General features: G+C 51.4%; 2 protein-coding genes across 5 annotated transcripts in view; both read left to right on the top strand.

Moving 5' to 3' along the window:
- The window catches only part of RAB15 (RAB15, member RAS oncogene family), a 35,581-nt gene extending 21,634 nt beyond the window's left edge, over positions 1-13,947 (top strand). For 3 of the 4 annotated variants that reach the window (XM_038544955.1, XM_038544957.1, XM_038544954.1), the window contains exons 2-7: positions 7,365-7,425; positions 8,489-8,549; positions 9,051-9,128; positions 9,811-9,900; positions 11,095-11,160; positions 11,291-13,947. In XM_038544955.1, the coding sequence (XP_038400883.1) occupies positions 7,365-7,425; positions 8,489-8,549; positions 9,051-9,128; positions 9,811-9,900; positions 11,095-11,160; positions 11,291-11,449 (515 nt within the window). In that variant the 3' untranslated portion in view covers positions 11,450-13,947. Of the gene's footprint in view, positions 1-1,833; positions 1,970-7,364; positions 7,426-8,488; positions 8,550-9,050; positions 9,129-9,810; positions 9,901-11,094; positions 11,161-11,290 lie in introns of all 4 variants that reach the window. The other variant, XM_038544956.1, reaches the window with a different exon arrangement.
- A 2,726-nt stretch (positions 13,948-16,673) lies between these two features.
- On the top strand, positions 16,674-20,420 carry GPX2 (glutathione peroxidase 2). Its single transcript, NM_001115135.1, has 2 exons — positions 16,674-16,911; positions 19,746-20,420. Exons 1-2 carry the CDS (start codon positions 16,690-16,692, stop codon positions 20,094-20,096), a joined length of 573 nt encoding a protein of 190 aa, NP_001108607.1. The 5' UTR covers positions 16,674-16,689; the 3' UTR covers positions 20,097-20,420.
- The last annotated feature ends 619 nt before the right edge of the window (positions 20,421-21,039 follow it).

Here is a 21,039-nt window from a genome sequence, read left to right as displayed (position 1 = left end):
CCTGCCAATAGGTGCACCCTCACGTTGCCAGAATTTAGGTTGTAGGCAGACTTGGGGTAGGGGCATCTGGGCTCCATGGTGGGTGGCATTTTCTCTGTTTGCTGAGACACCGTGGCTTAGTGCTGGCCCCTTGTCTCACCTCCCTGCCCTGTCCTCTTTCCTCTCCCCAGTATGAGCCCCCAACTTCCCAGAGCTCTTGCTGTCCCCCATCCCCCCCTACAGTTCCCCCATCTCCTCATTTCCTGGGGAACTGGTAGCTTCTTCAGCTGACAGTTCATAAAACTCTGTGTGTCAGGCCCTGTGTTCCTGGCTTTCTACCTTCTCTCAGAACCCTCACATCAATTCCCTGACATCCGGGGTTGTCATTCCCATTTTACAGGTGAAGAAATAGCAAAGAGAGGGTGAGAAGACCATGTGGGCGATGCGTGGGGAAGGCAGGATCAGAAGCGAACTCTGACCACGCAGTTGTATTCTTACTGACCAAGCCACTGTTCCTTGAGCCACACTCACTCCGTGCTTCCCAGGGCTCTCTGGGGAGGCAGATGGTCATGGCAAGGGTGTGCTCTGTTCCCTTCTTTCCACGGTCTTCTCAGCCCCTCACTGCTGGACTGAAGGGGCAGTAAGTGCGCTGCTGTTTTACCACCCACAGTGAGCCATCTCCCCTGCCCTGTCCCTCTGTCCCATTCCAGCCCCCAGTACCCAGAGGCCAAACCTTGCCCCTCCTCCTCTTCTCTGACAGCCGCCCTGTCACTGTGCTCCAGGGCTCCACTTGTGGCCTGGCTATCTCTGAGGGTTCCTGCTAGAGAAGCAGAGGCTGTACGGACAGGGACACAGCAGGAAGAGCCAGAGGCCACGGATGTAGTGAGGGCAACACTATCCACAGTCCTAGGCAGGAGGCACTTAGCTGAGGAGCTTTTCTTGCCAATGTCTGCAAGGCATTCACATGGCAGGACACGCATCTCTGCTCTTGAGCCACAGGCACCCATCCTCATGCTCTCTGGGCCACTAATGGAATTACCACTTGATGCCTGGCACTTTGCTGAATTGGAGGCAGAGATTTTAAAGACAGAAGATATTGTCAAATACAAAATACACTCTCTGCCCCTGAGGCACCGTACATCTGGATGGGGCTAGAAGGCAAAAACTAGCAGGCAGCAATAAGCAGGGAATTGGGAGGGGGTTTCTTCCAGGCCCATAGTCGACACATCTTGCCTGCCTGCCCTGGTGGGGGGTGTGGGGTGTGTGTGTGTAGGGGTGGGGATTAGGCAGCAGTGGACAGACACAGGCTGGGACTCTTCAGGCAATCCCGAGGCCCTTTCAAGCTTCACTGGGGAGGGCAGATGTGCTATGAGGATACCCATGGGCTGGAAGGTGGGGTCTGTGCCGGCATCCAGCACCCCCAGCCCCCACACTGGCCAGCGTGTTCTGTCTTTAGGCATCACTGCTCCTCTGCACATCTGCCTCATGTTCCTCTTGTTACCAGATGACTAATCCTCTCGGCACCGTCTGGAGGGAGCTGATTTAATTGGCTTAGCTAGATTGCCTTGCCCACGTTGGCCAGGTCACTTTGGGGGTCACCAGCAAGCCCTTTGATGGAGCAAGGCTCCTGTGGTCAGAGAGCCACCCCTGATGCTTCTCCTCGGAGAACACACTGCACCCAGCCCTGCCTCCCTGAGCAGAAGCTCCAGGCTCGGCAGTTCCGGCCAGAGAAGGATGCTGGGTGTGGCGGACACCGTGGCGGGCACATCTGAGTTACTGAGAAAAATGAGCTGCTCGTCGTGCTTTAGATTCTGGCTTGGCGGAGGGCCCCATCTTCCTGACTTTCTCCTCCAGGGCTCCCAGTGTCTTCAGGAACGTCTGCCAGAGCTGTGTGGAGGCCGTGTACTTGGTTCTTCACAACACAGTGTGCCCCGTGCCTGGGAAAAGAAGCCGGCTCTCTTGTAGGGACAGTGACGTGGCACTGTGCAAGGTGATGCATCTGGGCTTAGTGCAATCCTGAACGGTCTCAAGGAGCAAAGGGTTCCCTGAAAATAGGTTATGGGGGGCTTGCTCCATGAGTGCCCAGGGCCTCACTTCTAGAAGCCTCATGATAGAACAGCTGTGGGGTGTGCCAGGGTGTGGCAGGAGAGGCAGTAAGATTCTGCAGCCACTGGTTGAGGGACCAGTACCCTGCTGGTGGGTGTTAGGAGGCTGGTTCTCCAGTTCTGGTTCAGCTCCAGGGTGTGGGAGCATGAGGAAGTGACCCGGCGTCTCTGTGCCTCCAGTAGTAATCACCACTCTTACCTGCTTCACAGGGCTGGCACAAGAACTGAGGGCTCTAGATTCCTTAGCTAAGGGGTGTGCCACAGTTATAACTATGAGGATAATATATTGGGTGTGGTGCTGCCTAGAGATGGGCTAGACAGTTGGTTCTCAAACTTGTATACCCCAAATTTAGCAGGTCTGGTGGACCTGGCTCCCCAATGATGTTGATGCTGCTGGTCCCTGAACTAGCCAGGCACTAGACCAGGTAACCATTACCATGTCAAAGGTTCTCTGGGCTTGTTTGCCTGGCTGCTCTCTGGAAAACTGTTATTCAGCAGAAGGAAGGTAGGAATGAGAGAAGGCCCTTCTACCATGTACAGGTGCTTCACACCTGTGGCCTAATTCATATCCCACAACAGCCTGTAGGAGGCCAGTGGGAGCCTCATTCTGCAGGTAAGAAAACTGAGGCTCAGAGAAGTTGAAAGTTGCACAGCAAGCGCTGGAATCCAGATTCAGACCCAGGTCTTTCTGATCCCAATGCTGATGGATAGCTGTATTAGGATGGTGGGCTCAAACAGTATTAGGGCTCAAACTTTCCTCTAAAAATCACCCATCACCCTGCTAAAATCAGAAGTCCCTTGCCCTTGCCCTCAGATTCTGAGTCAGTGGGTCTAGACCAGTCAAGATAGCACCTTTTTTTAAAAAAATAAATCACTCCAGGTGATCGAAAGCTGAACACCTGCAAAGCACACCTGGAGAATGGGCGCACAACTATGCCACCTCACCTGACACTGCTTCACCTGATGCTTCAGGTGCAAAGCCTCAGTCCAAACTTCAAACTGCAGTACATATTAGAATCATCTGGAAAGCTTATTAAACTAATTCCTGGGCCCTGCCCCCAGAGTTTCTGATTCCATAGGGGTCTGAGGTGGGACTCAAGAATTTGCATTTCTAACAAGTCCCTGCTGATGCTGATGCTGCAGACCAAGGGACCATACCTTGAGAACCACTGGCTGTTTTGGGACGCCTGGGTGGCTCAGTGGTTGAGCATCTGCCTTTGACCCAGGGCGTGATCCCGGAGTCCCAGGATCGAGTCCCACATTGGTCTCCCTACGTGAGCCTGCTTCTCCCTCTGCCTCTTTCTCTTGGTGTCTCTCGTGAAAAAAATAAATAAAATCTTTAAAAAAAAAAAAAAAAAGCTGGCTGTCTGGAAGTGTGGCCTTGCCTGGAAGTGTAACTCAGCATCTCGGGCCTCATCTCACAGCTATCAGATCAGACTGTGCATCTTCACACAATCCCCAAGTGGTCTGTGTGCACTTTAGTGTTTAAGGAGTGCTGCCCTAGAGGAGCTAGAGGGGGAACACACAGGGGATGGAGGTAGGTGGGAGGATCTCTCCTCCCCACAGAGTTTGGAGATCAGCAACGAAGGGCCAGACCATTAGCATGAGCACCCAGAGGGGGCTGATGAAGAGCTGAGAGCTGAGGCTTGGGAAGGATGGAAGACTCTTCCCTAAGGAAGGTGGAAGGAACAGAGGCCCATTCTGAGGAAATGAGGTGGGCCTTAGGAGCGGCTTCATCAGGCAGCAATCATCTCACCCTGGAGAGGAAAAGGAACACCGTGGAGTGTGTGGCATTAAGGGGGGGCCCAGCTGGGTGGGGTCATTGGCTGTAGGGAAGGGGATAGGTGGGCACACCTCCGTGTAAACGGTGTGTTCAGCAGCTACAAGGGCCCCACTGAGGTGGGAAAGCAAGATTCTATGGGTGACCAGCCGGGCCAAGGTTTTGACTGCTCTGCAGGGCTCAGCAGCAGAGAAAACTAACAGTCACACAAGGGGGATGGAGGGGCCACAGATGAGCACAGTCCTGGCAGGCCAGGGGTGGAGTGGTAGGTGGGCACAGTGGGAGGTCCAGGCTATGGACTGGAGGGAGTAGAAAGAATGAGTTCACTAGAAGATCACTGGGCTGTACATCTTTTTTTTAATTAAAAAAAGGGGGGTGCTTGGGTGGCTTAGTTAAGCATCTACTTGCAGCTCAGGCCATTATCTCAGGGTCCTGGGATCAAGCCCCTCATCAGGATTCCTGCTTCTCCCTCTTCCTCTGCCCCTCCCCCCTCTTGTGTGTGCTCTCTCTCTCACTTTCAAATAAATCTTTTTTTTTTTTTTTTTTAAAGAGTGGGTGGGAGAGGAAGATCTCTCAAAAGGCCTAGACTTACTGTGTTTCTTGCTTAGTGCTTATGAATAGCCAAAATGGAAACATTTTACTTCTCTGAGCTCCACAGATTTTACTGGGTGGTCAGGTGGATCTAAGTTGTAAGAGGAACAGATGTAGGGGTGCTGTGGGCCCCCAGAATCCCTCAGTGTCAGTCCCTGGCCACACAGCTAAGAAGTGAGGGAAGCAGAAGGAATCCAAGCCCAGCGCTCACTCCTAGGGTAGCTGCCTCTTCTAACACCTGCTTACATTCTCGGGCTGAGTACCCTAGTGTTGGGAGCTCCTCCCCGGCTGAGCTTTGCTCAAGGACCTACAGAGAAACCCACATAGGGACGCCTGGGTGGCTCAGCGGTTGAGCGTCTGCCTTTGGCTCAGGGCATGATCCCAGAGACCTGGGATCAAGTCCTGCATCAGGCTTCCTGCATAGAGCCTGCTTCTCCCTCTGCCTATGTCTCTGCCTCTTTCTCTGTGTCTGTCATGAACAAATAAATAAAATATTTTAAAAAAGAAAGAAACCCACATAGTTAAGTCCTCTGTATCTAGTTAGTTTATAACCCTCACCCTCCTGAAAAGCAGTGCTGGGGGTAGCATGGGCTCTGACATCAAACAGGCCTGTGTTCCGACCTCTGCCACCTGCTGTGCTGACCTTGGGCTAGTTATCTTACCTCTCTGGGCCTTTGTCTCCTTTCCATTAAGTTCTGTAATGTCAGGGATCGTATGTCCTTTTTAAGTCCCCATAGAAGTTTGTGGAATAAACAGAGAACTTTCTACCTGCCACCTTGTGACCACTTTGCACAAGGCACTGTCCTTGACCAGGCTTGCTGGACTAATATGAGGATGACCTAGGTTGATTATAAAATGGACAGAATTGCTGGTTCTCCTGGGAAGCCAGCACTGTACCATTAAAGAACAAGAATTTCCTGATTCCCTTCTGTGCCAGGAATGGTGAGAAGCAAATTCTTGATAACTATTTGAGAAGAGGGTGAGCATGCTACTGCCCCAACAAGGCCAGGGGCCCTCCACCCTCGTTTTCTCAGCACACTTGGAAGACTGGCTGCCAGACATTGCCCATTTGCAAGAGTACAGCTCAGTAGATATGAATCAGTTTGGGCAGGCGAAAAATGATTCACGTCTGACCAACTTGATTTATTTATTTATTTTTTTAATTTTTATTTATGATAGTCACAGAGAGAGAGAGAGGCAGAGACACAGGCAGAGGGAGAAGCAGGCTCCATGCACCGAGAGCCCGATGTGGGATTCGATCCCGGGTCTCCAGGATCAGGACCTGGGCCAAAGGCAGGCGCTAACCCGCTGCGCCACCCAGGGATCCCGACCAACTTGATTTAGTTTGGGTTGTCCGTTCTCAATCTTTTCCTCCCCTCTAGTTAAATGATGATTGGTTGTGATGGGAAGAGGCAAGAGCCTGAACTTAATCTGTCTGTGGTTGTGGAAGCTGAGGGACAGGCCAGAGAAGGGGAGAAGCGTTCCCATTGGTAAAGAACTAATGCTGAGAGGGAATATCAGTGGTGTTGGGGACTCTGGTACCTCTGGGGTCTTTGGGGCTATGCTGTGCAGCCTGGTGACTACCATCCATCTGGAACTCTGCCTTGACTATGTTCTCCACACAAAAACTGGTTAATGATGCCCATTCCTGACCTGTCTCCAGGGACTACATGAAGACTTAAGCTTAATTAATCTACTAGATGCAGCTCTTGAATCACTGGGCACAGTGCCCGGGCACAGTTGGGACTGGGAAGAGGCATGGTGATAAAAACGTCTCCCTTCATCTCTGTCGTCACTCAGATTCAAGCCTGTGTGCTGCTGGTGCTGCTGACTCTTCCTGCAAGTTTCCCCAAATATGGTTCTGCCTTGGGCTGGAAATGCCTTATGATTTTGGGTCTCAGGTCTCGCGGCAGCTTAGCTCCTCAAGCCCTTGGGCAGATGAGCCTGAGAACCCTGTCTATCTCCCCCTCTCTCTCCCAGCAGCATGCTGTGCCCTGCCCCTTCCTCTGGTCACTGGTGGTCATTTACAAGCACCCATGATGCACCAGGACTGTACTCGGTTATAGTAATAACTGCATCCACTGAGTGTCTCCCAGGTGCTGGGCACTGTATCTCGTCTGGTCTTCTTGTCCACCTTCTGAAATGATTGGTGACGTCTCCATTTTACTGATGAGGAAATGGAGACGCAGAGAAGCAAGATGCCCAAAGTCATAGCTATAAGTGAAGGGGCCAGAGTCAGGATTCAAGCTCAGGCCTGGCTTCAAAGCCCATACTTCTAAGTAAAGAAGTAAACAATAATGCTTCCTCTAGTAAATGGGGGCCAGTCAACAGTAGATCCACCAGGCCTTCTTGGTGGGCTTCTGCTAGCTGCTCAGGGCTATGTACACAGGCACACAGGTCCTTCCCCACATCCCTGACAGCATCACATCCCCTCCTGGTTAATAATAAGGCGGAGAAAGAAAGAAAGAAAGAAAAGAAAACCAGGCAAACTAGGTAGGTTGCTATTCCTAGGGGTTAGAGTTCCAGGGTGGACAAATAAATACCCGCAGTTCTTTCCAGAAATGTAAATAGGAAGACCTCATAAGAGTAGAGGGAGACACATTTGGGGGTTGAGTGGGGCAGTGATGGCATGGATTCCCTTGTACTCTCACTCTGCCCTCCTCCTTCCCCTCCCCCACCCAACCCTTTACTGCTGGCAACTCTCAGGTCAAGGAGGAAGAGAAGCCCCATTCAAAGCCCAAAGTCCCAGACCCTTCCTTAGGCTCAATCTTTGGCTCAAGGAGGCCCTTACCTCATGCCATCTTTCTGGCAATATTAGGCCATAGGCAATCCCTTTCAGTGCGAAGGGTCTTTACCATTTGGTCTCAGCACTACTCTTCCTAACTTCCTCACTCTCTTCCTTTCTCCAGGCGTGGATTTTAAGATGAAGACCATAGAGGTAGATGGCATCAAAGTGCGGATACAGATCTGGTGAGTTGGGGAGGAGGAGGAGGAGATGTAGGCGGAGAGACATGGGGCTGCTCCCTGGCTGCCACTGCCATGTGGTGAAAGTCTCAAGGCCCCATCTGGGATAACTGGCCACCTCTTCTACCTAGAGAAGCAGATGTCTCAAAGCCCATCTCCTGCTCCTATGAACCTTACTTTCTTTTTCTTAAGAAATTTTATGGTGGGATCCCTGGGTGGCTCAGCGGTTTGGCTCCTGCCTTTGGCCCAGAGCGCGATCCTGGAGTCCCTGGATCGAGTCCACGTTGGGCTCCCGGGATGGAGCCTGCTTTTCCCTCCTCCTGTGTCTCTGCCTCTCTCTCTCTCTCTCTCTCTCTCTCTCTCTCTCTCTCTCTCTCTGTCTATCATAAATAAATAAATAAATCTTAAAAAAAAAAAAAAGAAATTTTATGGGATTGGCCACTGTAAGTCACCAAAAGGCAGGAATTAGAAGGAATTGGCAAGCTAACCAGTGTGGGTTTGTCTTAGGATGAGGCTTTGCCCCTGGGCCATGCTGCAGTGCATAGGAGGGAGGGTTACACCCCATATTGAGAATGGGGGATCCTGCGGAGTGGTTTCCCCAGGACAGCATGGTGCAGTTCCCGTCAGCAGCCACAGGGCGCCACTGTGGCTCTCTGGCCTGATGTTCCTGCAAGTGCAGCCTTTGCCAGCCGTTGGAGCTGCCTCCAGTTTGAGAATGCTGCAAGTGTTGCCTTCAGAAGCCCCAACCCAACCGAAGGTAAAACAGCCCAACCTGTCTGAACGATGGCCCGATTCTAAAGAGAGTTGTCCAAGGCCCAGTTTTGCTTGGGGCTCCTGGCACAGAGCTGGCAAGGCTCCATAAGCCGGGTCAGCAGCAGATAATCAATCAGGCCTCTCTCCTGCAGAGTCAGGTATGTTCAGACCCCCTTGGGGATCAGAGCTCCTCATTTTTCACCCTGTAGCTCCCCAGTTTTTCCTGCAAGGGTACAGGGTCTCCCAGCTCCTGTTCATCCCTTCCCCTCTGGTTCTATGGTCCCTGCTCTTCTGATGGCCTGGCCTTCTATTGCAGGGACACAGCGGGGCAGGAGAGATATCAGACCATCACAAAGCAGTACTATCGACGGGCCCAGGTAAGCCACCATTTTCAGGGTTTAGAGGTGGGACACCGCCATCCACACTGTCAGCTCTGGACGTGTGAGATATTTATGCCACTGACTCCCAGAATAGGACCCTCAGATTGTCTGCTGGGGAGGGCAGCCGTGGGCTGTCTTGTGGTTGTTCCCTGGTCACTCATTCATTAGTTATTCTCTGAGCACACACTAAGGGCAAGTCCCCCAGCCTCGTCCGCACCCTCCACCCTTCACTCTGGGCCAAAGACCCCAGGCAGGATATTTGGTGCCTTCCTACCTCAGAGAGTTCTGTGATAGGTCTAGGGCACAATGGCTTTGGGGGTATGAAAGAGAAGGAGACATTTCTGGGTGCTGAGGGATCCTTATTATGCTAAGCAGGGAGAAGGGAAAGTGGGATCCAGCATTTATGGTACAACACCTGCTTCTGGATCCATCCATGACTGTGCCCTGACTCTGTATGCGTCTGCCTCCCCTATCTCTCTCCTTCTCTCTCTCATTCAGGGAATATTTTTAGTCTACGACATTAGCAGCGAGCGCTCTTACCAGCACATCATGAAGTGGGTCAGTGATGTGGATGAGGTAGGAGATGGTGCCTCACCTTTGGGGGTGGGGGAAGGGTGCCTCAGGGGGGAAGGCGAAGTGAGGGCCAGATGGGAAGGGCTGAAGCTCTCAGGGTTGGTGAGCAAACACTCCCAGGAAACCTTACCTTTCACAGGCCCAGATGAAGGCCTCTGGGTGAGTAAGACATAAGGAGGAAGCCCCTGCTGCCATGCCATCCACACTCTGTACCCCGCCAGGCAACCATGGCTGTTTCTTCCTTGGAAATGAGTTAGGTCAAAGCCTACCTACCCTGTGACCGTCTTCCTTCTTGAAATCTCAGGACCAGGAGGAATCATGAGACTGGGGTTCTGGGCCTGGCTCTGGAGCCTTGGGCAAGCCATTTGAACTCTCTGAGTCCTCACTGGTAGAGCGAAGGGGTGGACTTAAGTGTAATGTCCTTGCCAGTTTGGATACCGGTTCTCTAACCCCAGGAATTACCAGTAGTAGCCAGAGTCTCTTACCCTAAGCTGTCTCCATGACAGCTCCATGGGGCCCCCAGGTCAGCCCTGGTACTTGTGGCCTCACACGTGCACCCAGTCAGCCTGCTGTATCCCTAGGGCTCTTAAGTCTGGTGCTGGGGTGGAGGCCATTGGACTCAATGGTGGGAGGTGAGGGGAAAAGGCAGCACTCACTGGCAGCTCGGCCTGTCCTTTGTCCCTAGTATGCACCAGAAGGTGTCCAGAAGATCCTTATAGGGAATAAGGCTGATGAAGAGCAGAAGCGCCAGGTGGGAAGAGAGCAGGGGCAGCAGGTAAGTGGAGCAGACTGTCCCAATCCATCCCTGGGTCTTTTGTCACCAGGGCCAGTCCTGAGAGCAGGGACCTGGGATTCTGTCCTCGTCCTCGGGTACCCTGGCTCCTCCCACAGTTCCCTAAGGCTCTGGGCATGTGGCCATCCTTGGGAGTTTGCTTTCTGTCCTTTGGGACAGGGATTTGGGGTCCACCCCGAAATTAAGACCTCTTGGGCAGCCATTGCCCCAGCTCGAGGTGTCCCAGAGCAGGACTACCCACTGCTAAAGGGGCCATCCCAGTGTCCGTGGTGAGGAAGGGCTTTGAGTGGCTGGCTTCACCAGCAGCATCCAGGCACAGCTACTATCTACAGGTGTCCCACCCCACTCCTTATCCTAGAAAGGGGTAGGAAGGAAAATAAAGAAATGAAGGGCCCACGGTCAGAAAAGCCACGGGGCAGAGAGGGTAGGAAGGTGGTGCCGAGGGACACCACCCTCCCAGAGGACAGAAGGATGGATACTATGGAGACAAGAGTCATCCACCCACTCCAAGGGCCTCAAGAGCTTTTTTTTTTTCCCTCTTTCAGTCCCTAGCACTTAAAATAAAATGGATTTTCGGTATACAAAAATAATATAGGGTCATAGAAAAATCTGAAAGTAGAGGCAAATCCTACTTAGAATAAACCCTCCCAGAATAGTATTTACCAAGCACTATGTGTATGGCCAATGCTAAGCAATGACTTTGAGACGCGTGCTCTTTCCATCATAACCTGACTTTGGTTGATAGACACCCCCACCCCCCTTTCACAGATGGCAGTGCTGGCCTTAGAGACAGTAACTTGTCCAAGGTCGTATAGCTGCTGAGTAGAAAGCGACACTGAGTCTGTTTGACCCCAAAGCCCATTTTTCATGAATTCGACATCCTGCACAAGATTGTGAGGTGTTTGTCTCCTGATGTATGATGTGTGTGTGCTGGGGGCAGGGGCACGTCCATGTGCAGGTGGGCAGGGAGTGCGGGCGGGGGAGGGGGCTTTGCGGAGCACCTTTTCCCATCTGGTAAGCCTTGTTATCTTGGAAGGGGCTCCCGCCTGGTCTGAGGAGAGACCTGCTGTGAGAAAATGTCACAGCACAGCATGGGTGGTGAGGGCAATGGCAGAAGTGCTATGGGCGCCCCCCTTCCCTTACTGACTTCCTTTCAGGAATGTTCTTTTCTTGCAGCTGGCTAAGGAGTACGGCATGGACTTCTACGAAACAAGTGCCTGCACCAACCTCAACATTAAAGAGGTGAGAGCTCCCCTGCCTCAGTGGCCCTGTCCAGTAGAGTGGGGGGTGGGGGATGTGCTGGGACAGTCCCAGGGCTGCGGAGGGGAAGAGGGGGCGGCGCCCCACTAACCTGTGACCCTTGGTTTCCCAGTCTTTCACGCGGCTGACAGAGCTGGTGCTGCAGGCCCACAGGAAGGAGCTGGATGGTCTCCGGACACGTGCCAGCAATGAGTTGGCACTGGCCGAGCTGGAGGAGGATGAGGGCAAACCTGAGGGCCCAGCGAACTCTTCGAAAACCTGCTGGTGCTGAAGGTCCTGTGTGGTGCCCCTGCCGATCCCCGTCCCCTCAGGAGGCCTGCGGCAGACAGGGAGTCGGGCTTTGCCCTGCTTCTCCTCTCACTCGGGTGACCCTGTGGAATGCCAGTAGCTGCTACTCCCCTGCCTGGCCCTGAGAGCAGCCCTGCTGTCATCTCTGAGCAGCCTCTGCCCCCTGTCCTCCAGCCTGAAGGGCTCCCCTCAGCCCATTTCCCTGCCACGGGCCTGCCATGAGCCCCCAGGATGTTACGGGCACCGTCGCACTGCCCTGAGCTCCCCAGACAGTGGCCACGTCTGGAGTGAGGCCACTTTAAGGCTCCTTCTTTCTCAGTGCATCTTGTCCCCCCCTCTCTGCTTTTCCTCTCTTCCTTCCACTTCTCTTTCTTGTCCCCTTCCCCTCCAGTGCATCCTGAATCAAAGCCCCTCCCTCCTCTTTCCCTCTGTGTCCTACCGTGTGGCTGCCGATACTGCTTCTTTGTTTCCTTTCTTCCTAACCCTGTCCAAGGGAATGGACTCAGGCTCATGGGGTTGTTCCATACTCTTCTTCTGGGAGAACCCCCCCACCCTGCTTTGTGAAGGGGCCAAAGCCTCGGGGGTGCTTCTTCCTCTCTTTCCCTCCCCACCATCCCTTCTCGTGCTGTGGGCCTGCCTCGCCAGTGATCTGGGAAAGTGGAACATCAAGGTAGGAAGGAAGCACTGAACTGGCAGTCCTCAAGACCGGGACTGTCCCACCCTTCCCTGCCTGCCCCCCACCCACTCCCAGCTTTGGCCTTGCTTGGCTGCCTGCCCACCTGCACTTTGAGGGAAGTGAGCTCAGAAGCAGGTGCTTCAGAGAAGAAAAGAAAATGTTGAGGGGAGGCAGGGATCAAAAGTCACCTCCGTTCTCTACCTCCCATGCAGTGTGTACACAGTTTCTTCCCACCCGGGCTCCCGGATTTAAATAAAGGTGTGTACCAAAGCCTCAGGGCGCCACAGGGGCGAGCAAAGCCCGGGGGGGCCAGTGATATTGACAAGCCAACCACGCACCCCAGAAAGGGGAGTGTTTGGTAATGAAGGGCTAGCCCCTGTATATCAGGATGAAGCAAAGGAGAGGAGGCCAGAGACAGTATTGTGCAAACCAGAGGGGCATATGGCAGCGACTTCCCTTTCTCTGTAAGGAGGGCACTTCCCCACAGCCTCCTGGCAGGTGAAAGGTGACATGGCCACTGAACCCAGCCTTCAGCTCCTGAGCTTTTCTTGAGCCTCCGAGTCTGGGGAGGAAGGGCAGGGACTTCACGGGGAGAGAGAGAGAGAAGGCCCTGGATAGAAATGCTTGGTGCTGTTCTCTTCAGCCTTCCAGACAAAGTGCTCCTTTGCCCCTCTAGCTCCTTGACCAGGAGCCACCTGCACTGTGGCTACAAGAGGGAAGTGGACTCCCTCCTCCAGAGCTCTTTGTTCCGGAAGAAGTTTGTTTCTTTAACCCCACATGGCCCAATGGTGGCTTGAAGTTGGCGTTTTAAAGAAGGAACAAGTCAGTTCTGGGCCCTGGCAGGGTTCCTCCCCACCTTCCCAGGGTTGGAGGCTCATTCTTAAGCTGCAGATTAGCTAATCACATGGCTAGGGCTGGAGCAAAAGCAAAGAACCAGGCCCTGAACACTCACCAACGAAGACCCAAAGTCCAGGGCACACACATGTGAAGGATGAAGAGCCCCACTTCCTTATTCCTCAAAAAAAAAAAAAAAAAAAAAAAAAGTGGGGAAGAAATCACCAAACCTTTCCTCCTGACTTTGCCAGAGTAGGAGAAGGTAGCTCAGGATGTAGGAACAGGGATAGGCTAACATAGTGGAAGGAAAAGGAGGGCAAGAATAGTTATAAATTGTTATTAATGAGAAACTTAGCAGACTTTTTAGGATGAAGTCATGACTATGGCTGGGATGCTTCCTTGAGGACTGACTCCTCAGGTGTCAGGACACAGCATCACACTGAGGTTGGGGAGACAGTGACGCCAGCCCTTGGAGTGCCTGCAGCCAGGGGCTTCAAAAAGCAGACGTGCTGGCCCTTGGCTCCACCCTGTGGGTCAGTGTTGCTGTATTTTGGAAGGGAAAACACGGGGTGGAGATTTTATGAACTGAGCAGCCCCAATCCATCAGGGCCACAGCTGGGGAGAGGCACGGGAGCAGGAGGGTTGGAGCTTTAGGGGCAGCTACGCTCACCAGGTATCACAGTTGGCATCGCACCCCTAAACTTCTCCAGTCCAGGAGGTGGCCTGGGATCTGGCATTAGGCCCAGACTGTTGAGCAGGCGCTCCTGCCTGTTTGCTCCTCACCACCTCTGCACCTGCTCTCTTGAGACTCAGCCCGACCCCAGGCATCCCACCTGCTGCCAAGCCCCCACCATCTCCCTGTGACGGGTGAACTTCGTGTACTGTGTCTCGGGTTCAATGTATGAATTGTGAGCAGGGTTCATCTATTTTAAACACAGATGTTTACAAAATAAAGAATATTTCAAACCACAGGTGTGGCTGCCTGTACGAGTCCCTGGGAGCAGTTCTCACTTGGTCCTCAGCAGTTGAGAGGGAGAGGGGAGGGGCGGTGCTGGGAGAAAGGCTCCAGAACCTGGAGCAACAGCAGTAGAATGACAATGAAAGCAGCAAACTGATCATCTTTCTCATTGTACCCTTCCCAGCGGCACCTGTTGGGGAGCCCCAGCAAAGCCCCCATGGCTCTGCAAGGGGCTTACAAGTGCAGAAATAGGATGGAGTCACTGGGAGGATGCCGAATAGCTATGTCTGAAGAAGTCTTTAGAGCCAACAAGGCTCTCCTCTGTCTGGGATGGAACAAGTCTCCCTGAAGGCATGAGGAGGGATTCAATCTTTCAGAAGTTCGTCCTAGCCCTGGGATGGGGCAGCAAGGCAGACTGTAATCTCAGGGGCCTAGGGGTGCCAAATACTATACTTGGGGCGCAGAGTTCACCGGAGAGGCAGAAAATGAAAGGATAGAATGAAGAAGGGAGTCAAACAAGACAAGGCAATGGTAGCCTAAGATCTTCACTGGCCCTTGTTGGAGAACTTGCAATACTTCCTCTTTCCCATCCTAACAGTCATATCTGTGGGAGATAAGGAGGGTGATTATACGTGCCCAAGGGCCCCAAGTAACAGTGGCAGAGTCGTGGCTAGAGATAGCCGACCTGAAATCTCTGGAGGGAAAAGCTTTAGCGTCTCTATTTAGAAAAATCTCAATAAGCAATTCTCATTTGTAGCCAGAGTTGAGAACCCCCTACCTAGACTTCTTACCTACTAAGCCAATGCACCTTCCAGAACAACTGTCCCTGTGAAAAGCCGGGGGAACCACACACCTGTATGTGCATCTTCAAAGTAATAAGCTTCTGGAAAATGGACCAGTTTGAGAGAAAGCTGGAGACAAAAGGACAAAAGTATTTTAAGAGAGCCCATCAGTTATATTTAGCCAGGAAAGGTGAGTACTGCATGACAGAGGGTCCTAAGTTGCTCTTAGAGAAAAGGGATGGTATGTCCCTAAGGAAGAGTGTGCCCCCACCTCAGTTCAGGAACTTCTACGTCTTCCTGGACAGAGGCCCCAGAAGGGCAGCCAATAAGAGGTATCCCAATGCCCGGGGGTTCTGGGGAAGCACTTGGCATGCAGATGAGTCTGGCAAGTTCATGTTAAGTTCAGCCCACTGTCCTTGGTCCCCAGAAGGGCCAAGTCCTTCTGATGCAGTGGCCTGGTAGGGACGCTTATTGGCTGTTTCTAGGAACTCTACCCAGTCTCACTGGGGGACACACTTCACTCTGTATTTCCTGCCACCTCTTTTAAGAATCTTTTAAAGATCCATTCCCACTCAAGTAATGGAGGCTTGTTTTTAGGGAGCAGCCAGTGGGAACATGGGACAGGCTACAAAAGACAGAAAAGCTGGGCACCCCCTGGTGAGTAATTCCTCCATCTTCTCAGCAAATCAGATTCTCAATACCAGCTGCTCCCAAGCCTTGCTTATTCTTTCTTCTAGAAGTCAGTTCCCAATGGATATGTACCTGTGAAAACACTCTCTAGTAAACATTTGCATTGTTATTGAAATAATGCTCTAAAATCCCAAGGCCAGGTAAAGCCTAATTGCCAGTCTTACCGATGGAGAAATCCAGACATTGTTTTTAAAAATGGATTTATTAAGCTGGTGGGTGCGAATGATGAAGCGAAGCCCTAGGTCTTCCATTAGGTCCTCAGATGTCCTGCAGGCCGTTCGTGGCATGGCTGGTGCTGGAAACGGGCAGCTCGGCAGCTCGGCTGGGTTTAGAACCATAGCAGCTTTGACTCCCTGCACACTTCCTTCTGTGGGGGAAAGGAGCAGCACAAGCCTGCTGGGAGAGGTCCTTGGGACTGAGCATTTGTCTGAGAGGAGGCAGGTGCAGCTCATCCCCTCGGAGGTCCTCACCTGCTCTGTGACTCCTCACCATTACCCCGGCCACAACTGATGGCACCTAGGACACAGAATAGGAGGCGGTGCCATGCAGCAGACAAGGGCAGAGGTGCTCTCCGGCATAGGTAACATCACTCACAGAAGGACTTTCCAAGACGAACTTCACCTCTTCAGCCGGGCTCAAGCTGAGCCACTGAGCCATTATTCCTAGAAAAGCACATTGTCCTCCTGAGGATCCCTTTGATTCTGTGCTTGTGCAAAACAACAGCCAAAGAAAAACACGTGCACGATAATACGTATATTTCAGTTGTGATCTGAGTTAAGGGGACATGCACCCCAATTCTCTTCCTTATCTTTCAGATCTTGGCAGACTTTGACCTCAAAATTGCACAGTTCAGAGCTTGGCCCTCAGCAGACAATGAACGTCTGTGTGAAGCGAAAATAACTTGCTGGGGCAAGTCGGTGTCAATCCTGCATCCCTCCCTCCCTTTTTTCCTCCCCGTTTGACCTTTGGGGCTCTAGTTTCCTGCAAGGAGTGAATTATTCATGTTTGTACATAGATATCAAATTGGCCCTTCCCAGGTTGCCAGCAGGGTGGAGCAGGTCGGTGGCTTTGTTCAGAGTCTGTAAATAGGAGGAGCAACAACCTTCTTGTTGGAACAGCACTTACAGGTGGGTGACTGTTTTTGCTAAGTCATCCTGGGGATGCTGAAAGCCCCATTGTGAAATCCTTCCCATCCTTCCAGGCTCCTCCCTCCTCCCCATCCCTTTAACAGACCCTTAAGTCGGGCTCACACCACTCTGCAGGTCTCACTCTGCGCCTTCACCATGGCTTACATAGCCAAGTCCTTCTACGACCTCAGTGCTATCAGCCTGGATGGGGAGAAGGTAGATTTCAATACGTTCCGAGGCAGGGCCGTGCTGATTGAGAATGTGGCCTCGCTCTGAGGCACAACCACCCGGGACTTCACCCAGCTCAACGAGCTGCAATGCCGCTTTCCCAGGCGCCTGGTGGTTCTTGGCTTCCCTTGCAACCAATTTGGACATCAGGTGAGGGGTCCCTCGTATTGTACCCAAAGGAGTTGGGTTTGCTGAAGCTTTGGTAGGCTAAGGGGAGGGGGAGAATGACTGTGTGTGTCAGTGTGTCTGGAATTTTAGGGACATTTTGTTAACCTAGGTTTTCAGGTACACGTGAATACGTAGGGAAATATACACGGCTCTGTCTGTGCTTAAATACTGAGAGTGGGGTTTTGTTGTTTAGTGTCTTCCCATTATACTCCGTGAGGGCTGGTACCAGGTCTGTTTTTCTCTCTGCTGTAGAGAAGGCACTCATTAAATATCCACTGAATGGATGAGTGGAGGAAATAGAAGATCACCAATCAAACTAGGATTGAGGTGACCCAGGAGACCTTAGTTCCAGCTAGATGTGGTTTTGCTAGTCAGGGGCTCTGTGCCCTAGGAAGAGTCCCTTGATTTTTCTGTTTTGGTTTCCTCATCTGTAAATGGGAGATAATAATACCATTTATCTCATAGGAGAATTGTAAGGTTCAGAGGACAAGATGTACAAAAATAACTTGAAAAATAAGTAATATGCAAGCAAAAGCAAAAGCAACTGTATTATTTAGATTGAAGGACTTTGTTTGGCAAGTGGAGAGTGATTTTGGTGGAAAGCTAAGGGTTTGCAACCTACACGTGTCTCCTCTGGGCATCACATGCACCTCTCTGCCTCTAATTTCTTTCTTCTTTCTTTCTTTCTTTCTTTCTTTCTTTCTTTCTTTCTTTACTTTCTTCTTTCTTTTCTTTCTTTTTCTTTTCTTTTTCATGAGGTAGGTGTCGGGAGTATTTTCTTTCTTTCATTCTTGCTTTCCTTTCTTTATTTCTTTCTTTCTTTCTTTCTTTCTTTCTTTCTTTCTTTCTTTCTTTCTTTCTTTTTTTGGTGTGTGTGTATGTGTGTGGCCCATACAGGGATCAAATCTCTGTCTCTGATTACTGGGTCAAGTTCTAGATCTTCAGCCCACACACCTCAGGTTGTCTTTTAGGGACTCTTCTTCTATTTTCACTTATTATTTTAACAGCACTAGCAGGCAAAATGTCCTCAAATGAGCCCTCTAATTATAAGCCCCTTAGTTCAATTCACAGTGGCATGAAGGCAAGAAACTGATTAGCAGAGATACAGCAGGAAGGCAGAAGTGTCATTGGCTGTGACACACCTGAGCCCAAACCATCACTCTTTCTTTGTTTCTTCTTTGTCTCAGTCTGTTTCTAGAGCTGGAGAGAAGGGCAAAACCTCCATCCTTATGCCATCACTTCAGGCTAGCTAGTGGCTGGAGAGAATCCGCAACCTACCAGTAGCCATCCATCCATTTGCATTAAGAGATAGGCAGTCTAATAGAGATGACCTTTGGGCTCAAGATGTCATGATGGCCTGGAACTGACTGTACTGATTGGTTCTAGTAGGTCAGAGGCAAGAACTTTCTCCCACAGGGAGATATCTGACTCTTAGATCCAGGGGGAGGGGTGGAAAGTAAGGGTTTCCATGAGCCTTTGGGTGTTGTCAGGGGTGGAGAATGTCGAGTGGGGATAGGACAGGGATGGCTGGGGGGTTGGGAATGACAGGCAGGTAACAGGCTCTGAGCTAAAACCTTCACAGATGAGTACAGTGAGTGAGTGTGAGGGCAGAAATCTTGGGATAGCAGTCTGGAAATAAGAGGTATGATAAAACCACATTCACAACCTTTAGCCCTCAAGCACTTACTTCCCTAACGTTCCTTCCCTGGCCTATTCCAGAACCTAAACACTCTGTCCCGGTTAATTCTTCCTTGTTGGTCACTGAGCAGTTCCACTTAAGAGTACATCCACAAAAAAAAAAAAAAAGAGTACATCCACTGTTGTCTCTAACTTACTTTGCCTTTGTGGCACCTGGACTTTCTTGAATGGGGACTTCCTTCATCAAAGCTTCCTCCTACTTACACTTCAGATCTAGGACAAGGCAATATGAAAGCAAGAAGCCATAAATCCCATTCTTCTAAGTCCTCGATTTCACCCTTAGCTTGAGGAGATGAGGACAGAGGCAGAGCTATACTCAACACTCACATGTAATCAGAAGCAATGGAGGCAAAGTCAGGGCAGAGGGGAAGGGAAGGTTGTGGCAGGATATGTGCGTGCGTGTGTGTGTGTGTGAGAGAGAGAGAGAGAGAGAGAGAGAGAAGGAGAGAGGGAGAGACTGAGAGAGAGAGAGAGAGTGTGTGTGTGTAGGAGGCCAATGGAAGGGAGAATTCTAGGTGGCATCACCTGAGCCTCTGTTTCCTTTCTTTCTACTGCCCTGAATTCAAGATTCCTTGAAGTTGGGATCCCTGGGTGGCTCAGTGGTTTAGTGCCCGTCTTTGGCCCAGGGCGTGATCCTGGAGACCTGGGATCGAGTCCCACATCGGGCTCCCTGCATGGAGCCTGCTTCTCCCTCTGCCTGTGTCTCTGCCTCTCTCTCTCTCTGTCTGTCTCTCATGAATAAAATAAAAATCTTAAAAAAAAAAAAGATTCCTTGAAGTTTCAGACAGATACCCTAAGAACTGTTCAGGGTAGTTTAAGAAAGAAGCACCAGTTCGAAAGTGCTACATCATTTGCTGTAAGAGCAGTCAAGTGAGGAACTGCAAGCATTTTCAGGAATGGCCTAAGCAGACCATCAAACCATAGCTGTGAATGGGGAATTTCCAAGTCAAGAGTAGGGTAAAACCAGTGAAGGAAAAAGAAAGAACAGCGGCGGGGGAACCAAGCTCCAGAGAAAAGAATGATCCTGGGACAGGAGTATTGGAGGCTGAAAGGTTTTTTGTGGATCCTTCATTTTCCCCCTTCCCTCTTCCATGCTCTTTGTCTTTTTCTTCCCCCAGGAGAACTGTCAGAATGAGGAGATCCTGAACAGCCTCAAGTATGTCCGCCCTGGGGGTGGATTCCAGCCCACCTTTACCCTTGTCCAAAAGTGTGAGGTGAATGGTCAGAACGAGCATCCTGTCTTCGCCTACCTGAAGGACAAGCTCCCCTACCCCTATGATGACCCCTTATCCCTCATGACCGATCCCAAGTTCATCATTTGGAGCCCCGTGCGCCGTTCAGATGTGGCCTGGAACTTTGAGAAGTTCCTCATTGGGCCGGAGGGGGAGCCCTTCCGCCGCTACAGCCGCACCTTCCCCACCATCAACATTGAGCCTGACATCAAGCGCCTCCTCAAAGTTGCCATCTAGCTGTGCAGCATGCAGATCTACTGCATCCAGCCCCTGAGTCTCTCTCCTTAGGGTTCCGTGTGCCCTCAGGAGATGCTGCTGGACCAAAGCTTTCCCTTGGGATCAGTCCCTTTCATTGAAGAGCCTTGCCTTTCCAGTCCACCTGTCTCCCTTCCCTCCCACAACCTTCTGGTTGGTGATTCTATTTGGCACTCCAAGACTTGGGTGGCTCTGGGCCTTCACAGAATGATGGCACCTTCCTAAATAGTATGGGCGGTGTCTGAGAAGTGTGAAGGGCTCAGAGCCAGCCTGCTAGATGAGTCCAATAAAGGGCAGGTATGGAAATGGCCAGGCTCTCTGTGTCTTCTTGCTTGATGAGGGTAGAGGGATGGTACAGTCCTGCAGGTGGCACAGGGAACTAGCAACACAAAAAAGCTTGATAGAGGGAGGCTCCAATCAGAGGGATATCCTAACTACTGGCTGGAGAGCAGGCTCTGGCCAGGGTCTGTGGTGGCAGGTGGAGTTGCAGGAAGTGTGAACTGTGTTATTATTTAATGGCTCCAGAACTGGGGTAGGGGATAGGGAGGGGGACGGTAAGGAGAGGTAAAGGAAAGGAAAAGACAGCAGGCCTTTCAGCTGAGACTAGTGGGAGGTTCCTTAGAGGACTCCAATCAGGAAGATGTCACTCTCACTGTAGATACTGGGCCAACTCAACATCGCCTGCACTTTGCAATGTTGCTGGGGAATTAATGTGGTCAACTTCAATTGAATGGCAAGGGTCAGGAGGGTGCAGTACTGGGGATGCAGAAGGCCCTTTTTCTTTCCCCGATCCCCTTGCTGATTAACACTTGTCTCTGATGCTTTGCTAGACTGACTCCCTCTTTTTTATAGTTCACATGTTATCCGTCTTTCCCAAACTCACAGATTCAGGCACAAGACAAACCAGTGTAGGCATGAATGATTG

This window comes from Canis lupus, chromosome 8 (assembly GCF_011100685.1).
Source record: "Canis lupus familiaris isolate Mischka breed German Shepherd chromosome 8, alternate assembly UU_Cfam_GSD_1.0, whole genome shotgun sequence".
NCBI lineage: Eukaryota > Metazoa > Chordata > Mammalia > Carnivora > Canidae > Canis > Canis lupus.
The sequence above is the reverse complement of the archived record's forward strand: the minus strand, read 5'-3'. Positions and strand labels throughout refer to the sequence as shown.